This window comes from Orycteropus afer, unplaced genomic scaffold, assembly GCF_000298275.1.
Source record: "Orycteropus afer afer isolate SDZICR_OR568_19922 unplaced genomic scaffold, OryAfe1.0 scaffold00142, whole genome shotgun sequence".
In the NCBI taxonomy this organism is placed as follows: Eukaryota; Metazoa; Chordata; class Mammalia; order Tubulidentata; family Orycteropodidae; genus Orycteropus; species Orycteropus afer.
Genome location: NW_006921729.1, coordinates 3,667,583 through 3,690,753, shown reverse-complemented (window position 1 = coordinate 3,690,753; position 23,171 = coordinate 3,667,583). Strand labels below are relative to the sequence as shown.

The 23,171-nt window shown below is 49.4% G+C and overlaps 1 protein-coding gene across 1 annotated transcript in view; it reads left to right on the top strand.

Annotated features, from left to right (window-relative positions):
* SCN5A (sodium voltage-gated channel alpha subunit 5) overlaps positions 1-23,171 on the top strand; it is a 100,221-nt gene that overhangs the window by 50,207 nt on the left and 26,843 nt on the right. The window contains exons 14-19 of the mRNA XM_042781639.1: positions 8,804-8,977; positions 10,328-10,684; positions 15,224-15,664; positions 17,037-17,198; positions 20,263-20,383; positions 21,274-21,428. Coding sequence (XP_042637573.1) covers positions 8,804-8,977; positions 10,328-10,684; positions 15,224-15,664; positions 17,037-17,198; positions 20,263-20,383; positions 21,274-21,428 — 1,410 coding nt within the window. The remainder of the gene's footprint in view (positions 1-8,803; positions 8,978-10,327; positions 10,685-15,223; positions 15,665-17,036; positions 17,199-20,262; positions 20,384-21,273; positions 21,429-23,171) is intronic.

The following is a 23,171-nucleotide window of genomic DNA, read 5'->3' as shown; positions in this document are numbered from 1 at the left end:
GTCAATGACATGAGACAAAGTATATGTGAACTGCTGTATGAAAAGTGAATTTACTCTGTAAATCTTCACCCAAATCCAAATAAAATTTAAAAAAAAAAAAGAAAGAAAAGGAATAAAGATGGAATGAAAACAGATCTGACATTGTTTTCCAGATAATATTATTGTCTGTAGAGATAAGCCAGGAAATCTACGGAAACAAAATTTGCAAATGCTGCTGCATGCCTCTATGCTGAGCACTATTCTAGGTACAGTAAGACAGAATAAAAACCAAACCAGTTGCCATTGAGTCAGTTCCAACTGATAGTGACCCCATGTGTTTCAGAGTAGAACTGCACCATAGGCTTATCATAGCTGGTATTTTGGAAACAGATCACCAGGCCTTTCTTCTAAGAAGCCCCTGGGTGGATTCAAACTGCTAACCTTTTGGTTAGTAGGCAAGCACATAACCATTTGCACCACCCAGGGACTTCTAAGAAAGAATACCCGCTGCCATTGAATTCATTCCGACTCACGGAGACCCCTATTGAGTTTCTGTGATGGTAAATCTTTATGGAAGTAGATCGCCCTGTCTTCCTTCTGTGGAGTGGCTGGTGGATTTGAACTGCCAACCTTGTGCTTCATAGTCAAATGCCTTAGGTACTGCACCACCAGAGCACCTTCTAAGAACAGGTCTCTGCTAACTTATAGAGCTTACATTCCAGCCAGAAGAGCCTTGATAAACATATAATCAAAAATCAAAAACAAAACCCATTGCTGTCGAGTCATTTCCAACTCAGTGACAGACATATGACTTATGACAGAGAAGAACTGCCCCATAAGATTTCCTAGGTTGTAATCTGCGCCACCAGGGCTCCTTAAACAAATACAGAGCAACATATGGTGTTTGTCAGATGGTGCTATATGAGGGAGAAGTAAAGCAAGGAAATAAAGAGAAATAAAGCTGTGGGGACAAAGCAAGGAAGGGGGGTGGTAGTTCAAGTTGTATGTCAGCTTGGCTGGGCCTGGTTCAGTGGTTGGGCAGCTGGAGGTAGTTATTCCCCATGATGAGACTGACAATCAGCTCCATGGTGGCATCTACCACAAGCAGCTGAGTAGCTGCTTTAGGAATGTGGTCTGCTTCCTATATATAAACAGCAGCTTTGGGAATGGTCTCTAGCTTATGGCACACTTGAACCCTGCATGTAGTCGTGCTCTGCCGACCTTGGAACTTTCAGTGGACTTGAATTAATGGCCTGCCATGTGGTTTGGTAACATCAAGACTGTGCCTTTTTCATTGTCAACCCTGGGCTTGTCAGTCTCAGCAGCCAGCAGCTGTTTGAATGAAGAAAAGCCTCTAGCTTCAGTGGGCCTGGAGCAGGAGGCAGAGCTGAAGCCCAAGATTGAGGGGCCTTCACCCAGCCCCTAGAGCCTGGGACTTGGAACTTGGACTTCTAGCCTCCAAACTGTAAGAGAATAAACTCTTGTTTGTTAAAGGCATTTGTGGTATATTCCTGTCAGAGAGGCACTAGGTAACCAGAACAGGGGGATAAAGAATTGAGGGGCATGGTCTTAAGTAGGGTAGTCAGGAAGCCACCCCATTAGGTAACTTTAAGCAAAGTCATGAAGGGGAAGGAGTTTTGTGGATGGGGGAGCTGGGATGATTCAGGGAAGGGAGCAGCAATTGCCCTGAGGAGGGAGTAACAAGGAAGCAAGCATGGCTGGAATGGACCAGTAGTAGGAAGTGGGGTCACAGGAGCGCAAAAGCCATGGGAACAGGTTAGAGTGCTGGGAAAAGGGACAGAACTCAGGATACCCCTCTATATGGGAGGGCAGTCCAAGAATTTGACCCAGAGCTAGAAATTTCAGATCTCTCCTCCCAAGCCCTCGGCTGCTTGAAGAACATTTTCCTATGGGCACCAGCACTAAAGGGACCAGTGAAGTCATAAGAGTCATAAGAGGAAGGATAGTGGGTGGAGCTGTGGGACAGTGCTGAAGTGCCCACCACTCCTGCCATACTACTGCCTCCCCCTGGGCCAACAGTAGCCCCTCACCTCTCAGCCCACCTCCACAGGGCCTCATCAGAGCAGTGGGGGAGAGGGCTGGTACTAGGCCAACCAACAGATCCTTCTGTCCCTCCTTTAGCACAGAGCCCCCTCAGGGTAGGTGCTGAGGATAGAGTGACTTCCCTTCCTGAATTTTGACCTGAGCAAGTTTCTCCACTATGCCCCTGGCTTTGACTTCTCCTCCACAAGAGCTGCAGGCCTGACATTTCCCAGTGGTGCTTCAGACAACAGACCTCAACCCTCCCCTTCAGAAGACCCTCAGTGCCTTTGAGATAAACCCCCAGCTCCTTAATGTGACTCACGAGACCCTGTATACAGGCCTAGAGTTTCTGCCAGCCCTGCCCTTTAAAGGACATGCCCTCCTCTTGGAACCATGCTCCCTTGCCCACCCCACTGTGGGCTCTTTGACTATGGGGCTCTGCCCACCTCAGGAGTATTTCCTGAAGGGAGAGGTAGTTGCTGCAAATTGTGAAAGTGGCAGCGCTGGGTTTACTACCTGGCTATCAGATTTACTGGCTATGTGACCCCATGCAAGTTACTTAATCTCAGTACCTGTTTCCTTATAGTTAATGTGCTCAGCTGCTAACTAAAAGGTTGGAAGTTCGATTATACCTGCAGGTTCCTCTGAGGAAAGGCTTGGCAAATCAGCCATGATTTTTCACTATGAAAACCCTGTGGAGCACAGTTCTATTCAGACACACATGGGGTCATCATCACTTTCAATAGACTCCATAGCAACTGGTAAAATGGGGATAATGATATTTTCCTGATTGGGTTGTTGGCAAGATTAAAATAAAAATCACATGCCAAGCATTTAACCCAGTTCTTGGCAGGTAGTCAGCGCTTAAGATACAACGACTGTACAAATCCTTGCCTTAAGTTCTGCGTTATGGGAACTGAACCTGAGACAAAGGCCCAGTTGAAATTAGTAGATATCAACTTGTAATGGTATCTATCTGCTAAAATGTGATACTCTAGCAATGTTTGGTAGCCTGGTGTCATGGATTGAATTGTGTCCCCCCAGAATATGTGTCAACTTGGCAGGGCCATGACTCTCAGTGGTATGGCAGTTATGTAATGATGTGATCCTCTCCCATAATGTGATCAGATGTGATCAGCCAATCACCTGTAAGGAAATTAAGGTGAGATGCAACACCCTTACTCAGGTCACAGTCCTGATCTGATACATGGGGAGTTTTCCTGGGGTGTGGCCTGATCATCTTTTATTTTACAAGAGATAAAAGGAAAGAGAAGCAAGCAGAGAAGGAGGGATCTCGGTACCACCAAGAAAGAGAAGCCAGGAGCAGAGTGCATCCTTTGTATCTGGGGTCCCTGCACTGAGAACCACCTAGATGCAGGCCCACAGATGTTGAAAGGAGACATTTATGGGACACCTTCCCCCAAAGCCAGCAGAGAGAGAAAGCCTTCCCTAGAGCTAGCACCCTGAACTTGGATTTCTAGCCTCTGGGACTTTTCTCTATGAGAGACTAATTTCTGTTTGTTAAAGCTATTCACCTATGACATTTGTTGTAGCAGCACTAGATAGCTATGATAGAATTTGGTACCAGGAGTGGGGTGCTGCTCTGACGGGTACCTGGAATGTGGAAGTAGTTTTGGAATTGGGTAATGGGTAGAGGCTGGAAGAATTTTAAGGTGCCTAATAGTAGAGTTTGGTTTTTGGTAATAGTGGAAGCCTAGATTTCTTTGAAGAGACTGTTGGTGGAATTATGGATGTCCAAGGCAATTCTAGTGAGAGCTCGGAAGGAAGTGAGGAGAGCTGTAACACCAGAGACAGCAAAGACAGTGAGAAGCATTGGCAGAGAAATGGCAACAGCAGTACCAGAAGAGTGGCACAAGATGGTGAAAGAGTTAACATAGCAAGAGAGCTGAGTGCCTTCAGGCAAGAGGCTTCCTGACAGAGTGAGGTGCCTCCAGAGCTAGGCTTATGACCCATGGAGCAAGAGAACTCAGTGCCTTCAGGCTGAGGCTTACTAGTACAGTAGGTTTTCTCTGGGCATTTATAGGGCACTAAAGAGCTTTATAACACTTACCTGAGTAGGGGAGAGGCTGGGTCAACTCAAAAGGCTAGGAAGTAGAAGCTGAAGAGACAAGGAACATGTTTTGGTTCTCCAGTGCTACTCAAAAAAAAAAAAAAAAAAAAAAAAAAACACCACCACAAATGGATGGTATTTCAGTTACTTTGTGCTGCTCTAACAGAAAATACTACAAATGAGTGACTTTAACAACATGGATTTATTCTCCTACAGTTTTGGAAGCTAGAAGTCCAAGTTCAAAGTGCCAGTTCTAGGGGCTGGGTGAAAGCCTTGGACTTCAGCTCTGCCTCTTGCTACCAGCTCACTGAAGCTCAAGATTTTTCTTAACTGAGGTAGCTGCTGGCTGCTGAGGCTGGCAAACCCAAGGTCAACAAGAAAAAAGGCACAGTCCCAAGATTATCACACAACATGGCAGGTCACTAGTTCAAGTCCAGAAAAAGTCCCAAGATCAACAGGGCATGGTAGGCCACTAAATGAAGACTCAGCTACATGCAGGGTCCAGGCATGCCAAAAAGCTGCAGAGACCTTTCTCAAAACTTCTTCTTATATATTGGAAGTGGCTACTCAGCTGCTCCAATAGATTCTGCCATGAAGTTGATTACCAATCTCATAATGGTATATAACTATATCTAGCCGCTCAACACCAGGCCCAGCTAAGTTGACACATAACCTTAACTACCATAGAGCACGAGAAGCAGACCTGTCTTGATCAGAAAGGGTAGGGCCATGACCTCTGGTGTCTCAAAGGGTAAAATCATGACCTGCTGGGTTTCAAAGGATGGGGCCACAGCCTCCTAGGTTTCAAAGAGTCAACCAAATTCTCCAATTTGGTTCTGGAGTGTGAGGCTGCTATTCAAAAGTTCCAGAGTGGTGGGGCTGCCATGTCCAAGGGACAGAAGAATGGAGCCTGCTGGGGCCAAAGGGGTGGGGTTGCTACTCAGTTGGACTAGAAAAATGGGACCACCCAAAGCCAAGGGAGCAACGTTACCACCCCAGTGGTCCTGGAAGGTAGAGATGAAGCCCAGAGCTGAGGAGCCTCCATCCAGAATCCAGAGATCTTGGCCAACCCCCAGAGTCTAGAAGGCAAGACCACTGCCTGGATGGTTTCAGAGAACAGGATTATTTTCAAGCCTTGAGAGCAAATTGTTCTGCTGGGTTTTGGACTTGCTTGGTGCCTGTTATTCCTTCTTTCCTTCCAATTTCTCCCATTTGTAATGGAAATGTCTGCCTTGTACCTGTTCCATCATTTTATTTTGGAAGCAGATAACTTGTAGTCTAGATTCACAGATGAGGAAGAATTTTGCCCCAGGATGGAATTTGAACTTGGAGTCAATTTAAACTTTTGGGATGATACGATGGGGTGAAAGTGTTTTGCATGTAGCAAAGACATGAATTTTGGCGGGCCAAAGGGTAAAATGTAATGGATGGAACTGTGTCCCCCAAAAATAAGTATCAATTTGGCTGAGCCATGATTATCAGTGGTTTGGCAGTTAAGTAATGATGTAATCAGTCAATCAGTTGTAAGGGAATTGGAGTGGAGCCTTATTCAGGCCACAGCCCTGCTCTAATGTAAGCAGAATTTTCCTAGGGTGTGGCCTGCCTCACCTTTTACCTTCAAGAGATAAAAGGAAAGAGAAGTGAGCAGAGTACCACCACAAAAGAAGAGCTAAAAGTGGAACATCTCCTTCAAACCTGTGTCCCTGTGCTGAGAACCTCCTAGATCTAGGGGAAGGTTAATGCCAAGATACATGGAGATCTCCAAGGAACACCCCACCCACCAATGTTGAAAGGAGACAAAGACCTTTTCCCAGAGCCATTAGAGAGAGAAAGCCTTCCCCTAGAGCCCCTGCCCTGAATTTGGACTTGTAGCTTCCTAAACTGTGAGAGAATGAACTTCTATTTAGCAAAGCCATCCGCTTGTGGTATTTCTGTTATAAGAGCAGTAGATAACTAAGACACCTGGGTATGAAGAAAACACATCATCTAAATCACAAAGAGAGATTTTGCAACAAATCAATTAAAATGATGAGGCAAAGAAGTTTAAGATATTGGCAAGAGAGTGCTTGAAATGGTCAATAACTGAATTTAAGATGAATAGGGGAGTGACTGATTGATGAGGAGAATGTACACGGGTGATGGTTTAGAGGGACTGAAGCAAAAAACAAACAAACAAACAAATGTATTATGAGAGTCAGGCAGCCTATGAGAGAGGATAAACAAATGTGGTCAGAGAGAAGGATATCTGATTTAGTGATTTTAGAGATGGGGAGGTTTCTGCATAGTGTGGCTGTAAGACTGTATGACTATAAAGTAGCAACCTACTGTATTTTATTGTAAATTAGAAATTGAGGAGTTCCTGAAACTGGAATTAAGATGGTTTGTCTACACAGTCATCTTTGATGATAGTAGGAGCTCTAGTAGCACAGTGCCTAAGGCATTTGACTGCTAACCAGAAGGTTGGTGGTTCAAACCCACCAGCCCCTCCACAGAAGGAAGATGGGACAATCTACTTCCTTAAAGATTTACCACCTCAGAAACCCAGTGGGGGTCACTATGAGTCAGAATTAACTCAGTGGCAATGAGTTTGAGTTTGGTTGGTGATAGTTGGAGCCCTGGTGGCACAGTGAGTGGTTTAGTGCTTACCTGCTAACTTGGCAGTTTGAACCCACTAGCCACTCTGAGGGAGAAAGATGAGCCAGTCTGCTTCCATAAAGATTTACAGTCTTAGAAACCCAATGGGGATTACTATGAGTCAGAATCAACTTGATGGCAGTGAATTTGGTGGCGGTTTCTTTGGTGATAGTAGGAGCCCTAGTGGCACAGTTGTTTAGTGCTCAGCTCCTAACCAGAAGGTTGGCAATTTGAATCCTAGCCACTCCATGAGAGAAAAACATGGCAGTTGGCTTCCATAAAGATTTACAGCCTTGACAATCGTAAGGGGCGGTTCTACTCTTCTTTAGGGTTGCTATGAGTTGGCATCAACTCCACACAACAGGTTTGTTGTGTGTGTGTGTGTGTGTGTGTGTGTGTGTGATAGTGCCTTAGAAGACTATTAGCCAAGTGTTTACATCTCTGATTAATAAGGGAAATTATCAGAAACTCTACTGATGAGGAAGGGTAGACGTTGTTATAATTGAATTGAATGGACTTTTGAGGCAAAATCCTCAAAAAAGCAAAAATTGAAGACATCTTCCTATGTTAATATAGATTTACATCACTCCTTATGAGGACTGCATAATATTCCCTGGATGCTAGTACAATTTACTTAACCAGCTCTTACTAGTGGACATTAAGTTTTTCAACATTATAAACATAGTGAATACAACTTTCAAATATGTGTGCCATTATCTCCTTGGGGTAGAGTCTTGCAAGTAGAATTGTTCCACCAATTAGGTACATCTTAAGTTTGGATAAGGAACTTTGGTGGTGTACAGACTAAGGCATTTGACTGCTAACCAGAAGGTTGGTGGTTCAAACCCACCAGCTACTCTGCAGAAGGAAGACTGGGCAGTCTACTTCCAAAAAGATTTACTGCCTCGGAAACCCAATGGGTGTCGCTATGAGTCGGAATCAACTCAACGGCAGTGAGTTTGGTTTTTTTGAGTTTTAAGTTTGGATACTGCTTATTAGATCCCACTCTAGAAAAGTTGTACCATTCCACATGCCTACAGAAGAAGGAAAGAGTGCTTGTTTCTCCCAGCATTCCCAGCGCTTGAGTTTGATCAATTTTTTTAAAGCTTCACCAGTCTGATAGGTAAAAAGCATCTTGTTATTGCTTAAATTTGCCTCTTTGACCATTAGTGAAGCTGAACATTCTTTCATATGTGTATTGACCATTTTCATTTTTAATTGCCTATTTGTGTTTATTTTTTCTATTGGAGTTTTTATTTTTCTTGATTTGCATATGCTATTTTAATAGTATGAATATTAACCTTTTGCCTTACATACAGTTGTTAAATCTTTCCTAAGAAAAGGAGTTTGTCATTTGTCTTTTAACCTGATATGCAGTGAGGTTCGGAGTTTTTTTTGTTTGTTTCTTTGTCATTTTTGCCACACAGATGTTTTCAATTGTTTGTACAAAATATTATTCATATGTCATTATTTTTCATATTTTCTATCATTATTTTCCATTTCCCTATTACTGTTTAAAATTTTTTACATTTTAGAAAAAGAAAAGAAACAATTGCTGTTGTTATTATAGTTAGAAGAGTTTACCACGTGGAAGGGGAAGGGCATTCCAGGCTGCAGGAACAGTGTGGCCGATGACCTGGAGTCCTGAGAGGCCATGAGTCTCTGTGGGAGTGCATGTATTTGTCACAAGTGGGGCGAGGGAGCTCCTTGTAGAGACAGGGCTTGAAAGAGGCTGTGACTGGGTCTGTCACTGCCCAGCTCAGCCTCTCCTGTCCCCAGGCTTCCCCTATAGCTAAAATTCAGAAGCCATGATGGGCCTGGGCTGTCTCTGAGGGCCAGGTTGTCCTGTCATGCTTGGTGAGCAGCCAAGAGGGATGGGGCATTAGGCTGGGTACAGTATCCCTGAAGGGCTGGCCATGGCCAAGCAAGCAGAGCCACTGGGGAGCCCTGGCATAGTCAGAGCTAGCAGACCAGGACAAGAACAAGAGTCAGGAGGCAGGGTGCCCCTGGCTGGCCAGAGGATCTTTCCAGCCCAATCACTGGGAACCCCTGATCCCTCACCTACTCTCTCCTCAGGTCTTCACGGGGATCTTCACAGCAGAGATGACCTTCAAGATTATCGCCCTTGACCCCTACTACTACTTCCAGCAAGGCTGGAACATCTTTGACAGCATCATCGTCATCCTTAGCCTCATGGAGCTAGGCCTGTCCCGCATGGGCAACCTGTCAGTGCTGCGCTCCTTCCGCCTGGTACCTGGCTGGGCCCCACTACAGAGGGGTGGGGTAGGGTCTAGGGCACCAAGGCACACCCCTCCAGATCACCACTCAGTTACCCCTACTTTGTCTATCATGCCTCACGCAACAGCCATTTGCTAGGTGCCGCTGGCTGTTGGGCCCAAAGCTGGTGATATGGAGGGCATGGAAGTGGGCAAGATATTCCCAGACAAGGTCTCGGGGCAGTCAACCTGATGACTTGCAAAGCCCTTGCAAAGGGTTCACAATGAATGAATTTAGTCTTCCCAGGATCTAGGAATGGGGCTAGTATTAATGCATCCCCATTTTATAAATGAGGAGACTAAGACTCAGAGAGGTGATTTCCTGAAGCCACATGGAGAGTAACAGGTGAAGCTAGGTCTGCTGGCAGCTCAGCTGAGGCTCTGCCTGCTGGCTTTCAGCCACCACATCTTGAATTTTAACTTGCATCCACATCATCTGGGATCTTGGTAAAATGCAAATACTGATTCAGTAAGTCTGGGACCCAAGATTCTGAATTTCTAACAAGCTTTTAGATGAAGTCAAAGCTACTACTGGTCTGTGCCACAATTTGAACTCAGAATGCCTGAAAGGTCCAGCCATGGCACTGGAAGTCCAGCTTGGGCATGGTCGGAGAAGGGTTCCTAGAGGTCTTGAGCACTTTTGGTGGCTTCACTTGGGGTGGAAGATAGTGGAGGCAACAGAGAAAGACCAAGCTAAGGGTTCTAATTCTGGCTCAACTGCTATGAGCCAAGGGACCTAGACAAGTTACTCTACCTTTAAGTTTTGGCTTCCTCATCTATCAGATAATAAAAACACTGACCTCATGTAGTTATTGGGAGTTTTAAATGAAGAAAGCTATCCTAAGCACAAGACCTGGCATGTAGTAGGTGCTGAATAAATGTTAAGCATCTGCTCCTTTTTGGTGATACCTGAGAGAAAAGGAAGATGGAGATGATTAGTCGAGTCAGATAGTTTGAGCTGACCCGGAACAATAACTGATGAGAATGTGTCTGGAGAGGAGGGGTATTCTATGCTGGAGGGAAATCTATTGGGAAGTTCCTGGAAGTGAGATTGGGATGGGGGTGGGGAGCCATGTAGGAGGCTGGCATGAGAACAAAGAGGTCTGAGTTGGGAAGATGAGACTAGAGCTGTTGTCTGGACTCCCAGAGCAGAGCCCAATGAAGTTGCCCCTCAGGCTATAGAGAGAAATAGGGGGAAGCAGGTATCAGGGACCTCTAAGCTTTTCCCCTTGGCTTTCAGGCAAACTCTTGGGTGGTAGGAGTGTCCATAGGCAGTAGGAGCCAGACCCCCTCACAAGGATGCCTCCTCTTCCTCCCTCCTCAGCTTCGGGTCTTCAAGCTGGCCAAATCGTGGCCCACCCTGAACACACTCATCAAGATCATCGGGAACTCAGTGGGGGCACTGGGGAACCTGACTCTGGTGCTGGCCATCATCGTGTTCATCTTTGCTGTGGTGGGCATGCAGCTCTTTGGCAAGAACTACTCAGAGCTGAGGCACCGCATCAGTGACTCAGGCCTACTGCCCCGCTGGCACATGATGGACTTCTTCCATGCCTTCCTTATCATCTTCCGCATCCTCTGTGGCGAGTGGATTGAGACCATGTGGGACTGCATGGAGGTGTCTGGGCAGTCACTGTGCCTGCTAGTCTTCTTGCTTGTTATGGTCATTGGCAACCTTGTGGTGAGTTGGCCAAGGCCTCCCACACATTCAGTTACCCATCCATCCATTCATCCAGCCAGCCACTTACCCACTCAAGCATCCATCTACCCATTCATTTACACATCTTCCCATATTTTCACTCATTCACTCAGCCATTCATCCATCAAATCATCCGTCCACCTGTCAATCTTTTATCTGTTCATTTAATATCCATACTTGTATTCACTCGCCCATTCATCCATCCATCTACATATTCACTTACCCATCCATTTATCATCAACCCACGCATTCTTCCATCTATGTACTCTCCCATACATTTACTCATTCAGCCCTCCCGCCAGCCTACCACCCTTCCACCTGTCCACCCTTCCATCAGTCTATCTATCCAGGCACCCAGTCTCCCATCCATCTATCCACTTACTTACCTAGCCTCCCAGCTATCCACCCTCATCTACTCATTCCTTCACCTCTCCATCCATTCATCACACATCCATTCACTCACCTAACATTCATCCATCTGTCCATCAACTGCCCATCCATCTTTCAACCCGTGTACACACAGGTGAAGCTAGGTCTGCTGGAAGCTCACACATACACACACACACATGCCCATGCACTTATTCATCCATTCACTTGCCCACCTGTCTACCCATCCATTCCTTCACTGACTCATTCACATACCACTCGTTCATCTACTCCCATCCATCAACCCACCTATTCATTCAGTCGTTCACTCATTCTATTCATCTACTCATCTGTCCATCCAGCTGTCTCCTCCCTCACACATTGACTCATTTATCCATTCATTCAGTCAGTCACTGCATTTCACGCATTCATTCATTCACCTGTTTACCCATTATTCATTATTATTCATTTATTTATTCACTCATCCACTCATTATTTTATTCAGTCATTCAACATCAATGAATTAATACATTCTTTAAAAAAATTCAGCTTAACAGACATTTACTGAGCCCCTGTTGCATGTACCGATGCTGTTGTGCTAGCAGAGGTGAATGTGGGTTACCTGGTCCCAGCCCTGACTTTAATCACCCACTTGAGAGAATGAGAGGTAGGGAGTTTACACAAGTTTGAAATGGCTCTTAAACTGGTCAGAGTGATCAGAGCCATTAAAGAGGAGCCCATGGGTACTGATCCCCCTCCAGCTTGGGAAATTAAGGAAAGCTTCCAGAGGAGGGTTTAGAGCTGACTGGGTAAGCAGGTGATGCTATATAGGGAAGGAGCAGGACAAGCAAAAGGCAAAGCACAGGTGCAAACAGGTCAGGTGGTGGTACAGGTGAGGTGGGGCATGGGGAGCCTTGTATGTCCCTCTCAGTAGCTCTCAGTAGCTGTGGTGGAGTCCCCATTCTCCCATGATGAGAGAACAAGGCCTTTGCTCCATAGCCACTTGTCTATCGTAGGACAAGTGCATCTAGCCTTGTGTCTTTGCTGTGTTGAGAATTCCAGAGTTGAGGAAGACTAAAAACTAAATGCCAGAGAAGGGGCCTTAGGAATAAGTGAGGGTTGAGGTGAGTCAGAGGTCAGGCAGAAGTCAGTGTGCACTGTGAACATGAAGCTGCCTTCCTGGGTAAGCAGGTGGCCCACACATGCTCAGGCCTTGCACCTATCTGGCTTGGTTCCCGCTAATGGCATTGCAGGATGTCAGCTCATAAAGGGGCATTAGGGTCACTTCTTAGCCAGCCATGGAGTAAGTGCTTTGGGCTGGAAATGCCAGAGCCTTTCCCAAAAGCTACTTACTTTCTTCTCCTCCCCTGTGCCTTAACCAGGCCTGGGTGGGCAAGCCTAGACTAGTTGGGGTCAGTCCACTTAGGCCCCACATGTGGATGCCAGAGCACAGACAGGAGCCCAGGGCATTGGTGCACAATGCCGGTAGAGCCTAACTCTTTGGCTAGCTCCGTGCATCCCTCCCATCCCTGCAAACCCTTGGGTGTGGAGCTTTACTTAGCTCCAGTCCCAGCCTGGGCCTCCAAACTCTTGTCTATTCCAAGGAGGATGCAAGTATGCCAAGCCAGGCTGCTCCTCACACACAGAACCCTGCGATTTTCAAGTGGATATGCCTGGGGATGAGAAGATTAGAGGCTGCTGGAGGAGGGAAGTTAACGCCAGCCCACACAGCCCCCTCCTAGGCCGCCTCAGGAATTGGGCCGCCTGCCGGGTGTGGGTGGAAACAAGATTGCCATTGAAATGGGAAGTGATGATCAAGCAGGGGCTGGGGTGCAGCAGCAGCACAATTGACAGGGAAAGCAAGAAGTTGAACTTCTGAAGCCAGTGACAAGAGAGGCCCTAGAGCCCCTGTGGGGGAAGACAGGATATCCCAGGTGGCCCCCTGTCCTGCCCCCAGCCTGGGCCCACATCTCACGGAAGTCAGGAGAGGTAGGCCAGGCGTGGGTGAGGGTTGTTGGGGAGGATCTGTAGGCATCCCAGAAACAGGCAGGCCATGCCTGGGCCAGTGTGGACCAAGGCCAGGGGCTAGACCAATGGTCAGTGTAGACAGTGGCTCTGAATCAGAGCACATGACCCACCCACCCCCAGGGAGTACATAATGAAGATGTCAGGTGTCAACAGTGATCATCTCACTGTAGAGGATATAACATGTAGATCCTATTTCTTAGCGTTTCCATGCTATCCACATGAATATGTGTTACTTTCTGAACCAATGCATATCTCTGAGGCCTAGCTCTTACCCACTGCATTCACTGAGATGCTCATTCCCCGCTTTGTGACAGGTGTGGGGTCCTTGGGGATGGCACCTGTCGGGGGCTTGTGAGACACAAGGGCTGACACTCAGAGTGGATTACCAGTGAGAACTGAGTGCCCACCCTCACACCCACCATTCCATGGGGCCCCATTCAGCCACTTTCCCTTTGCGGGTGGCCGGAAGGATGAGATACTAAGCCCATGATGGGGAGGTTGCACCTATTCGCCTGTCACCTGGTGATGCTCGTGGGCCCATCTGACCTGGGTCTGAGAACAAGCCCACCACCATCGTAATTTCACCATCAACAAGTCTGGAAATGAACCCAAGCCCAGCTCCTGTCACACAGCAGTACTTCTATTTACAGAAGCTTAAACTTCACATTTACAGGATAGTTTTTAACAACAAGAAGTCCTCCAGAACCATCTCAAGATGGAGAGATTATGCAAATCCTCCCTAAGGGGTCTCGAGTCCCTAACTCTTAATAGATAACTTTATTAAAACTAGGTCCACCAGCTACTCCTTGGAAGGAAGTTGGGCAACCTACTTCCATAGTGATACCTCCTCGGAAACCCAAGGTGGAGTCACTATGAGTCGGATCTGACTCCACAGCAGTAAGTTTGGTTTGGTTTTTGGTGCCTGCTGGAAAGGAGTTCTGGTGGCGCACTGCCTAAAGCATTTGACTGCTAACCAGAAGGTTGATGGTTCAAACCCACCAGCCACTTCCCAAGAGGAATGGGGCGATCTACTTCCGTAAAGATTTACCACCTCGGAATCCCAGTGGGTGTCGCTATGAGTCAGAATTGACTCAATGGTAGAGAGTTTGGTGCTTTCTGGAAACTAAAACTTTAGCCTCTCCCCTTACCCTCTTCAGCATAAAGGGCCTTGGAGCCAGGGCTGACCCATGTACACACCCCAATTCCCCTCACCCCATCTCAGATGTCTGGGTCCAGGCGCAGCATCCATCTAAGCACCCCTCACCACCCAGACACAGCTGCCATGCATGCCTGACTCACAGGTAGTCTGAGATCCCTGGGGCCGCCCTTCATTGCCCCATCTTTGCTCGTCCCCAGTGGGCTGGAGGCTCCTAGGGTCAGGCCCCCTTGCCTGTGAGACCTACCACAAAAGCATCTGCAGCCAGGTTCTCAAGTCCCTGATTGTTCTTGAGCCTGGTCCATCACCTGAAGTCATAGTCAGATGTAATGATGCAGGTAGAGTGTGCCCCAGGGCAAGAACCCCAGATCTTTGGCTCCAGGGGAACTCAGAGGCAGACCACTGCCCTTCCTTCACCAGCAGATGCTCCAGGTGCTTCTGTGTGGGATTCTGTCTTTGGTAATCTCACACTGGACTCTCGCTTCCCAGGGAGGAACCTTGTGCCCACCCTTGACCACACTGCCCCTGTTACTCCCAAAGGGACAAAGGGAGAGCAAGGCCTGTGTATAGAGGAGCTGGTACTGGGACAGGACTGCCAGTGTGACGCTGCACCATCCCCTGCCCCCTTTGGGCCTCTTCCACGTCTGTAGGCTTTAACTCTGGATGAGCCCATGCTTTTCCTTTGAACTTCAGCCAGCACACAAGGGGCCTGAGTTTGATGCCCTCTGTTAAGACTGTTTCAGCCCTGGGGAGGAGGGGTTAGAGTTTATCTTCTCTTGTATAACCAACCCTCCAAATTCAGGAGAATGGGGGGTCGGGATGAGGGCCCAGGGTCCTGAGTTTGTGTCCAGAGCCATTGGCCATCAGCAGTCCTTAAGCTCTCTGGTTCTCAGTTTCCCCATCACAGAGTAGACGCTGTGTGCCCATGACCTGGGCAGTGCCTTCGTGAGTGTGGCCTGTTGCCTTGGCAGGTCCTGAACCTCTTCCTGGCGTTGCTGCTCAGCTCCTTCAGTGCAGACAACCTCACAGCCCCTGACGAGGACGGCGAGATGAACAATCTCCAGCTGGCCCTGGCCCGCATCCAGAGGGGCCTTCGCTTCGTCAAGAGGACCACCTGGGACTTCTGCTGTGGGCTTCTGTGCCGGCGGCCTCAAAAGCCAGCTATTCTTGCCTCGCGTGGCCGGCTGCCCAGCTGCGTTGCTGCCTCTGATTCCCCACCACCCCCAGAGGTGGGGAAGGCACCCCTGACCCGCAAGGAGACCCGGTTTGAGGAAGGCAACCAGCCAGGCCAGGGCACCCCTGGGGACTCAGAACCCGTGTGTGTACCCATTGCTGTAGCTGAGTCGGACACAGATGACCAGGAAGAGTCCGAGGAAAACAGCTTGGGTACGGAGGACGAGTCCAGCAGGCAGGTGAGCCTCCCACCTCACCATGTACCCAGCATATACTGGGCACAGGGCTGGGGCTCAGCTGCCTGGGACACTCGGAACAGCTACTCTGCTAGGCTGCCCAGCAGTATGGTAAGGTAGAGACAGTCTTCCCCACAGTGGCCAGTCTCTCAGAGAGGTGCTGAGACCAGCTCTCAGCGTTCCCTCCCTAATCCAACCCAGGAGGGGACCCAGAAAGGTGCTGTTGTCATTCCCTGGCTGACCGATCATGGGCAACTAACTGTGCAGATAGGGAAACTGAGGCATGGCAAGAGAGAGACTAGCTAGAAGCTCCCCCATGAGTCTAAGACAGGGCCACAAGCCTTGTCCCCACTCCCACCCTGACCACTACCCCCTCTAGGACTAATAAGGTAGAATGTCTCAGTGACCGAAGGGTGCAGTCTCCTGACCTCCCAACTGCCCCTTCCCCGCCTCCCACACCCAGGGCTCATTCTGAGATTTAAAAATAAGCATCCCTAAGACCGGAGGTGTCAGAGACATCACTATCTTATCTTTTAACCTGTTATTTTTAACACTTGAAACCAGAGTCAGGACAAAATAGACAGTGCCTTTCCCCCCAGCTTTCCCTTGGCCTGAGCCAGGCTCCAGGGCTTCTCCTTGGGTCTTCAGGTCAAGCAGTGAAGAGTGGTTCTCTGTTTCGTTGGACCCAGCCTGGCAGCTTCCTCCAAGCCGCACCCACACTGGGGAGGCCTGGCTGTGAGAGCAGCTCTCGCTCATGCATGGAATTTGATCCTCCTGCCTCCCTGCAGTCCCAGAGGCCACTATGGCCCTTTAGTAGGTTGCGGGGTGGTGGCATTGTAAGTAGGGGTGGGAGTTGAGTTGGCGTTGCCAGGACCACAGCTTCCAATTATCTCCAGGATGCTCCTAGCACAGGAGTGGAGTTCCGGCTGCCCCTCCTTTTCCTTCTCCTTCTCTTCTCTTGAGCCTGTTGGCTCCCCAGGGCCAGTGGCAATAGTGTGTGTGTGTGTGTGCACGTGTGTTACATGCAGGCAAGCAGGAAGTACCATGGGAACTCATGAGGGAAGTCAGCATGTCCTTCCAAAGTGCATCTGCCAGTATACATGAATTGGGCATCATTACCCAGCTATATCCTTCCAGGGAGTAATGAGGCTGGAGGAGTATTTACACCAGGCTGGCTGGGTGTCTGGCTAAATGCCCTTTCTCTGGACCCACCAGGAGCCTCCTAGCCACCAACTAAGGGCCCCTGAGGGAGGGGTCTTCAGTGAGATGGAGGTCCCATGGAAGGGGCAAGAGGCAAAGTCCCAGGTTGCCCAGGAACCCTGGAGACTCTCTGGCTAAGTGAATGGGGGCAGCTCATGGGCTGGGGTCTCTTCAGCAGGAATCCCAGCCCGTGTCCGGCAGCCCAGAGACACCCCCAGAGCCCAGGGCCTGGAGCCAGGTGTCAGAGACCGCCTCCTCCAGGGTGGAGGCCAGTGCAGCTCAGGCAGATGGGCAGCAGCAGCAAGAAGCAGAGCCCCCAGCCCCAGGGTGCATTGAGGTAACGCACACCTTTGTCCCTGCAGCCTGTTGGGGTGCCACCACTTGGGCCTGAGCCAGGCTGTGAGAGGGCCCAGGCCACGCTCCTGCATGTGCTCGTGGAAGCCACAGCCTCTGTCTCAGGCAGTGTAGGGAGACTCTCTGCAGAGGGGAAGGTGGCTGCCCTGTCCTGGCAAGGGGGGTATGGCATGGGGCCCAGAGCCCCTGGGAAAAGTCTGGAAACAGCCAGCCCAGGGCTCTGGTATAGGACAACATCTTTGTGTTCACCCTGTTTGCACTCTGTCCCTATGTCTTGGTCCTGTTTGGCAAATTTTTGTCATGTGAATGCCCTCTTCCAAAGGGGCCTTTTAGGAGGTTCTGAGAACAAATTCTTGACCCAGTGGCCACCAGCTGCTTCTTACCTGGTCTAAGTAGAGGCTGTACACAGGAGGCCCACCAGCCACAAAAGGGCTTTCATTTGAATTACTACAAAAAATTTAAACTAAACCCATTGTCATCGAGTTGATTCTGACTCATAGTGATCCTATAGGACAGAGAGAACTTCCCTATAGGATTTCCAAGGGTATAATCTTTCCAGAAGCAGACAGCCTCATCTTTCTCCCACAGAGCAGCTGTGGGTTTAAACTGATGACCTTTCAGTTAGCAGTTGAGTGCTTAACCAGTGTACCACCAGGTTTCCTTATTTGAAACCAGGAGCTTTTTATATAAAAATCTTAATTTCTTGCTTCGCTTGAAAAATTGGAAGAGAAGTCACTCTGCTGGGGACATGTGGTGACTGCCTGTTTGACATGGGTTGAGCTCTCTGGTTTGCCCCAGACCCTACCTGCCTGGCTTATTCTGTTTACCTGCTTGGCCCTCTGAAGCATTTTGAGTTTGCAACCCTTTAGTGAAAGGATATAGCACTGCTGACTACAGAAGAGCTTCTTTGTCCCCCACCACGCCCTGCTCATGTCAAGCACCAGGGAAGATGGAGGTCATGTATTAAGAGACAGTCCTTGGTGGCTGTTATTCTGCAGCCTGATCTCAGCCCTCAGACCTGGAGCTGTGACTTATTCTAGTGGAGTATAACTGCTTTACATCATCTCTTCACGTCATCCCTCCACATTGACCCATGAGAGGCCTGTTTTGGAGGATGAGGGTCTAGTAGAGTCCTGTTGCTGTAGGCACGGCTCTCCCCCGGCATGGTCTGACTTATGAAGTCATGCTGGGAAAACGGGAAGACTTGGAAGAGACCAGAAAGGCTCTGGAGGGAAGGAGCTCTTCATACTGGAATGTTGACCTTTGAATGAGTTTTGTAATTCCTTCATTTCTTTGAATCAGTTCGTGGTGGACCTATAAAAGGGAGAAAGATGGGCTGTGGTTGTCCTAGGAGAAGGACCCCCTCTCCTGACCAGCAGCTAAATCCTAGGAACCTTGTCTCCTGCCTCACAGACTTCAGGCAGCTCCCATGTCTGAAAAGAAAGGCAGTATGAGAGCCTCCTGTGGCCTGCTCCTTTCATGGCTGTGCTGAGAGGATGAGAGGGGCCCCGAGAGCTCCAGGAGGCACCAAGAGGCAGAGCCTTACCCCTCAACCCATGTTCTGCCCTGCACCGAGGAGCTGCCTCTCCTTTCCCACCCAAACCCAACCCCTCTTCCATTGCAAATCTCAAAAATAAAAAGAGGACATTGAGACATCATTGGGACAACTCACTGAAGGAAAGGGAAAGAAAGCAGTTACAGGAGCCTAGGTGTGGGCAAGAATGCATATAGGTTCACCTCTAAGCTCCTTGGTCCTGGGCTAGCATGAAGTGGGACCAGCTGAGGCTGGGTGGTATTGCCATGCTCTGAAGCAAAGGAAGGAACTCTTTCCTTCCCAGAAACCCTTTTCCCCTGCCACAGCTGTCTTTAGGCTGTGTCCCTTGCAAGTAGAGTCTGAGGTTGGGATCCTTGTATAAATGATTTATTGAGTGAGCGTTTTGGGGAAAGACCTAGAAGAAAGGAAGAGAAGCAGGATAAGGCAAAGAAAAAAGCTAGAAGGAGGTGTGTCAGCTGGAGTGTAGCCTCAGCCTGGCACCTAGCCCACAGGGGGCTCCAGCATGAGTTCTACCACAGTGTTGTCCAAACTCAGGGCAAGGGTGCCAGCCTTCTGTAGTCCCCATGTTAGTCAGTCACTGACTGTGAGCCACTCCTGAGTTTAGGTAGCAACCCCTGAAACATTTCCAGGGAAGGTAGCTCCTTGGCTAAAAATGGTTTTCTGGAGAAGGGGGAATTCACAGCAGTGAGCCGTGGGTACACAGGGGAACTGGGCAGAGCAGCAGCAGTGGCCAATGCAGCACCCTCATGTGTATGTGCCCACACACGGGGCACATCCAGACATTCACCAGGGCCAACCCACAAGCACATGCCTCCCTCTAGAATCTCACTCAGGTTATATGAGGCCAGGGCAGCAGACCCTGGTGTGGCCAGGCAGGGAAAGTTCTAGCACCTCCTTGGCCTTACTCCAGGCTTTGCATATCATGCCAGCACCCAGACAAATTGGCTATTTAGTGAGGGTGGGGTTGCTAGCCTGGTCACTGCACGTCTTACCCTGCTGCCTGTGTGTGCTCACGATCCTGATTCTGACTGTGTTCTGAATGTGGTCTGTGTCCCTGGCATGGCACCAGCATGACTCTTGCCACTGCGTGTGCCAAGCTATTACTACATGTCCCTGCCCCAGTGTGTCTGTGTTGCCACCACTGTCTGTTGCATTCCCAGCTAGACATATTCCCTGTCCCCAGTGTTCTCAAACCTTTCATGCTCCCCACACCCCTGCCCTGGACTCCAGCAGACCAGAATCACAGACCCAGGTCCTCAAGGCAACAGGAGTCCTGAGGCCCAGTCTCAGCTCAGCCCTGACTGGCTCTAGAGGGCTCTGAGGAAGGTTCTCATCCGTCCATCCCAGCCTGATTCCCAGCGTGTACAAGGGAGGGTAGGCTGGACACCTCTCCTCAGGGATCCCAGGTTCTCCCAGGCTATGGGCTTAAGGCTGGAAGCTACTTCCCACACTCATGCCCTTGCCCACCCCACCCCCATGTCCCTGCCCACAGAACCACGAGGACAGCTTCTCCGAGGGCAGCACAGCAGACATGACGAATACTGCTGACCTCCTAGAGCAGATCCCCGACCTCAGAGAGGACGTCAAGGACCCTGAGGACTGCTTCACTGAAGGTACTATCCTAGACAGCCTTTAGCCCCAGCTTCAACTCCATCTGGAAGGGACGTGAGAACCAGCAGTCCCCTGGGGTCATACACCTACCTTGACCCAAATGCTGCCCTCCCTCTCCTACTCCTCACCTCCCCTGGTGGCTCCTTCATCTGCCTATGACATGAGTCATGGCGAGTCTCCCCACAGTGGCTGGAGCTGGGCAGTGTGATTCAGCTGCACCAAAGACAGGTAACACAGCGTTCATACTGTGGAAGCACATCTCTGTGACTCACAGCAGCAGGAGCTGGGCCCTGGACCCCCAGGCACTATCACAGTGCTCAGCACATAGTAGGCCCTCTGTAAATACTCGAGGTAGGTGTGACATGGGGCTGTGCTGGTGACATACCTGTAGTTTTTATGAATTGGTGGTATACTTACAGGCAAATGTGGATAAAATGAGGGTTTGCCCTCCATATGCACATCAGTGGCTATCAGTGAAGGGTCCATCCTTTCCAAGGCTTAGAAACTACCAACATGGAGAAGGCCCCAGAACAGAGCACACTCGGAGTTCCTGAACATTTCCCCAGGGGAAAGGTTTCAGGCTTGGAGTCCTTCCCAACCCCTGCCTTGCCCCTGCCCGGGCCATGCACCCCTCACTGGTGCCTAGTCTATATGGCCTTTCCAGGGAGCACCCACTGAGTGTGTGGCTCCTGTGGGCAGTTCCTACAGTCCTCCCCCCACCACAGCCCTACCCTTCATGTTACTCTGTCCATTAGCCTCTTGGTTACCACCACTCTTTCAGTCATTCCTTCAGTCATCCAACTTTCTGCCATCAGACATGGGCATTCACATGCCCTGGACTGGGCCTGACCCCACTGAAGCCTCATCCATCCCTCAACACTGTCCCCTTTAGGCTGTGTCCGGCGCTGTCCCTGCTGCGCAGTTGACACCACACAAGCCCCAGGGAAGGTCTGGTGGCGGCTGCGTAAGACCTGCTACCGCATCGTGGAGCACAGCTGGTTTGAGACCTTCATCATCTTCATGATCCTGCTCAGCAGTGGAGCTCTGGTACTCCCCAGAGGGTGTAGGGTTAGGGCTGGGAGGAAGCGGGGAGGGGAGGGAAAGGAGATCTCCAGCTGCAAAACCAGGTCAGAAACTGGGGCAGAGTTTCTGCTGAAAATGTTCTTCCCCAAGTTCCTAGAGCAAGGCTCAACTTACAGACTCTCAGTACCCATAACACATAACACATATGGAGGTCAGAGCAGGAAGAGCTCAGAGAGGTCATGGGCCCAGCCTCTTTGTTCCATGAAAAGTCTTAGCTGACACAGGTTGCCTTCACCAGTCTCCTGCCTGCAGCTCTAGTGACACATCCACCTGTGCGCACTGTCAGGAAGCCTCAGGATGGAATTAATGATGCTGGCTACCATTGACAGTGATAAAAAAAAAAAAAAAAGGCAAGGCAACCATTGCTGTGGAGTCAGACCTGACTCATAGTGAACCCTCCTTGGGTTTCCGAGGCAGTATCACTACAGAAGTAGATTGCCCCATCTTCCTTCCGAGGAGTGGCTGGTGGGTTTGAACTGCCAGCCTTCTGGTTAGCAGTCAAATGCCTTAGGCACTGTGCTACCAGAGCTCCCTTGACAGTGGTACCTTCGCTTATTCCATGTCTTCTATATGCAAGGCAGTCCTATTGGTTTCATACATTATCACATTTAATCCCTACAACGGCTCAGTAGAAACATTAAGTAACTTGCCCAAGGTAAATCACCCACAGCATTTGAACTCCAGCAGGTGGGTTCCAGACTCCTAAATGGTTTGTGCTTGACTATCAACCTAAAGGTTGGCAGTTTGAACCACAAGTAGTACCATGGAAGAAAGACTTGGCAAACTGTTTCCATAAAGATTACAGCTAAATAAAGCCCATGGAGCAGTTCTAGTCTGTAACACATAGGGTCACCATGAGTCAGAATTGACTCAATGGCAGTGGGGTTTTTTGGGTATTTTTTGTTTGTTTCTTTGTCTCAACCTTCCATGTGTTCACTGTGTCTTTTCTAAGCTCTCCTTGTGTCTAGCCTTGTGAGCCGTGGGGGAGGAATAGGAGGAGGAGACCTCAGCCCTAGCCTCAAGGGCTCCCAGTCTAGCAGGGAAAACCATACTTAGTAGGTTTGAGACAGAGACTAGCACCAGAAAGCTGAGCAAGGACTGGAGTGGGATAGTCAAGGTGATGTGAGGCCTGTGGGGGCTGGAGCAATCCTGGAGGATGTAAATGGAGGTGGACTGTGAAAGACAGGGAGGATTGTTGAGGCCAAGAGAAGCAATGAGGCCTTCCAGAGATGCCCTGAATGGCTCCCAAGCACCCTGCTCTGATCTCTCAGAGCCTTTCTTGGAGGAGCTGGGGTAGCCCTAGAGAGGGTTATAGATGGTGCTGGTTGATGGAAAAGGGAGTGATTGAGAAGGGAAAAGAAATAGAGACATTCCTGGCCCAGGTAGAGCAAGGACAGCACCTAATACAGTTGGAAGGTAAGACTCCCCTGGATAAGAAACTAACGGGGAAGAGTTTGGCCCATGGAGCAAGAGAGAAGGGCACTTTGTCCTGAGGCAGTGTGCCTCCACTCCGTGCTGTCTTCTGCTATGGGAGCAGGCCATGGGAGGCAGTGTGGCTGTCACTTCGAAGCCTCTGGGCCTCCCACCCTTGTTCTCCCCCTCCCCTGTTCCTGAGTGGGCTTGGAGCCATGACTTGCAGCCTGCCTGCTGTTTTACCATTGGCAGCTAGAGCCAAATCTCTGTAGGCTTCAGAGAAAGATGATTTGA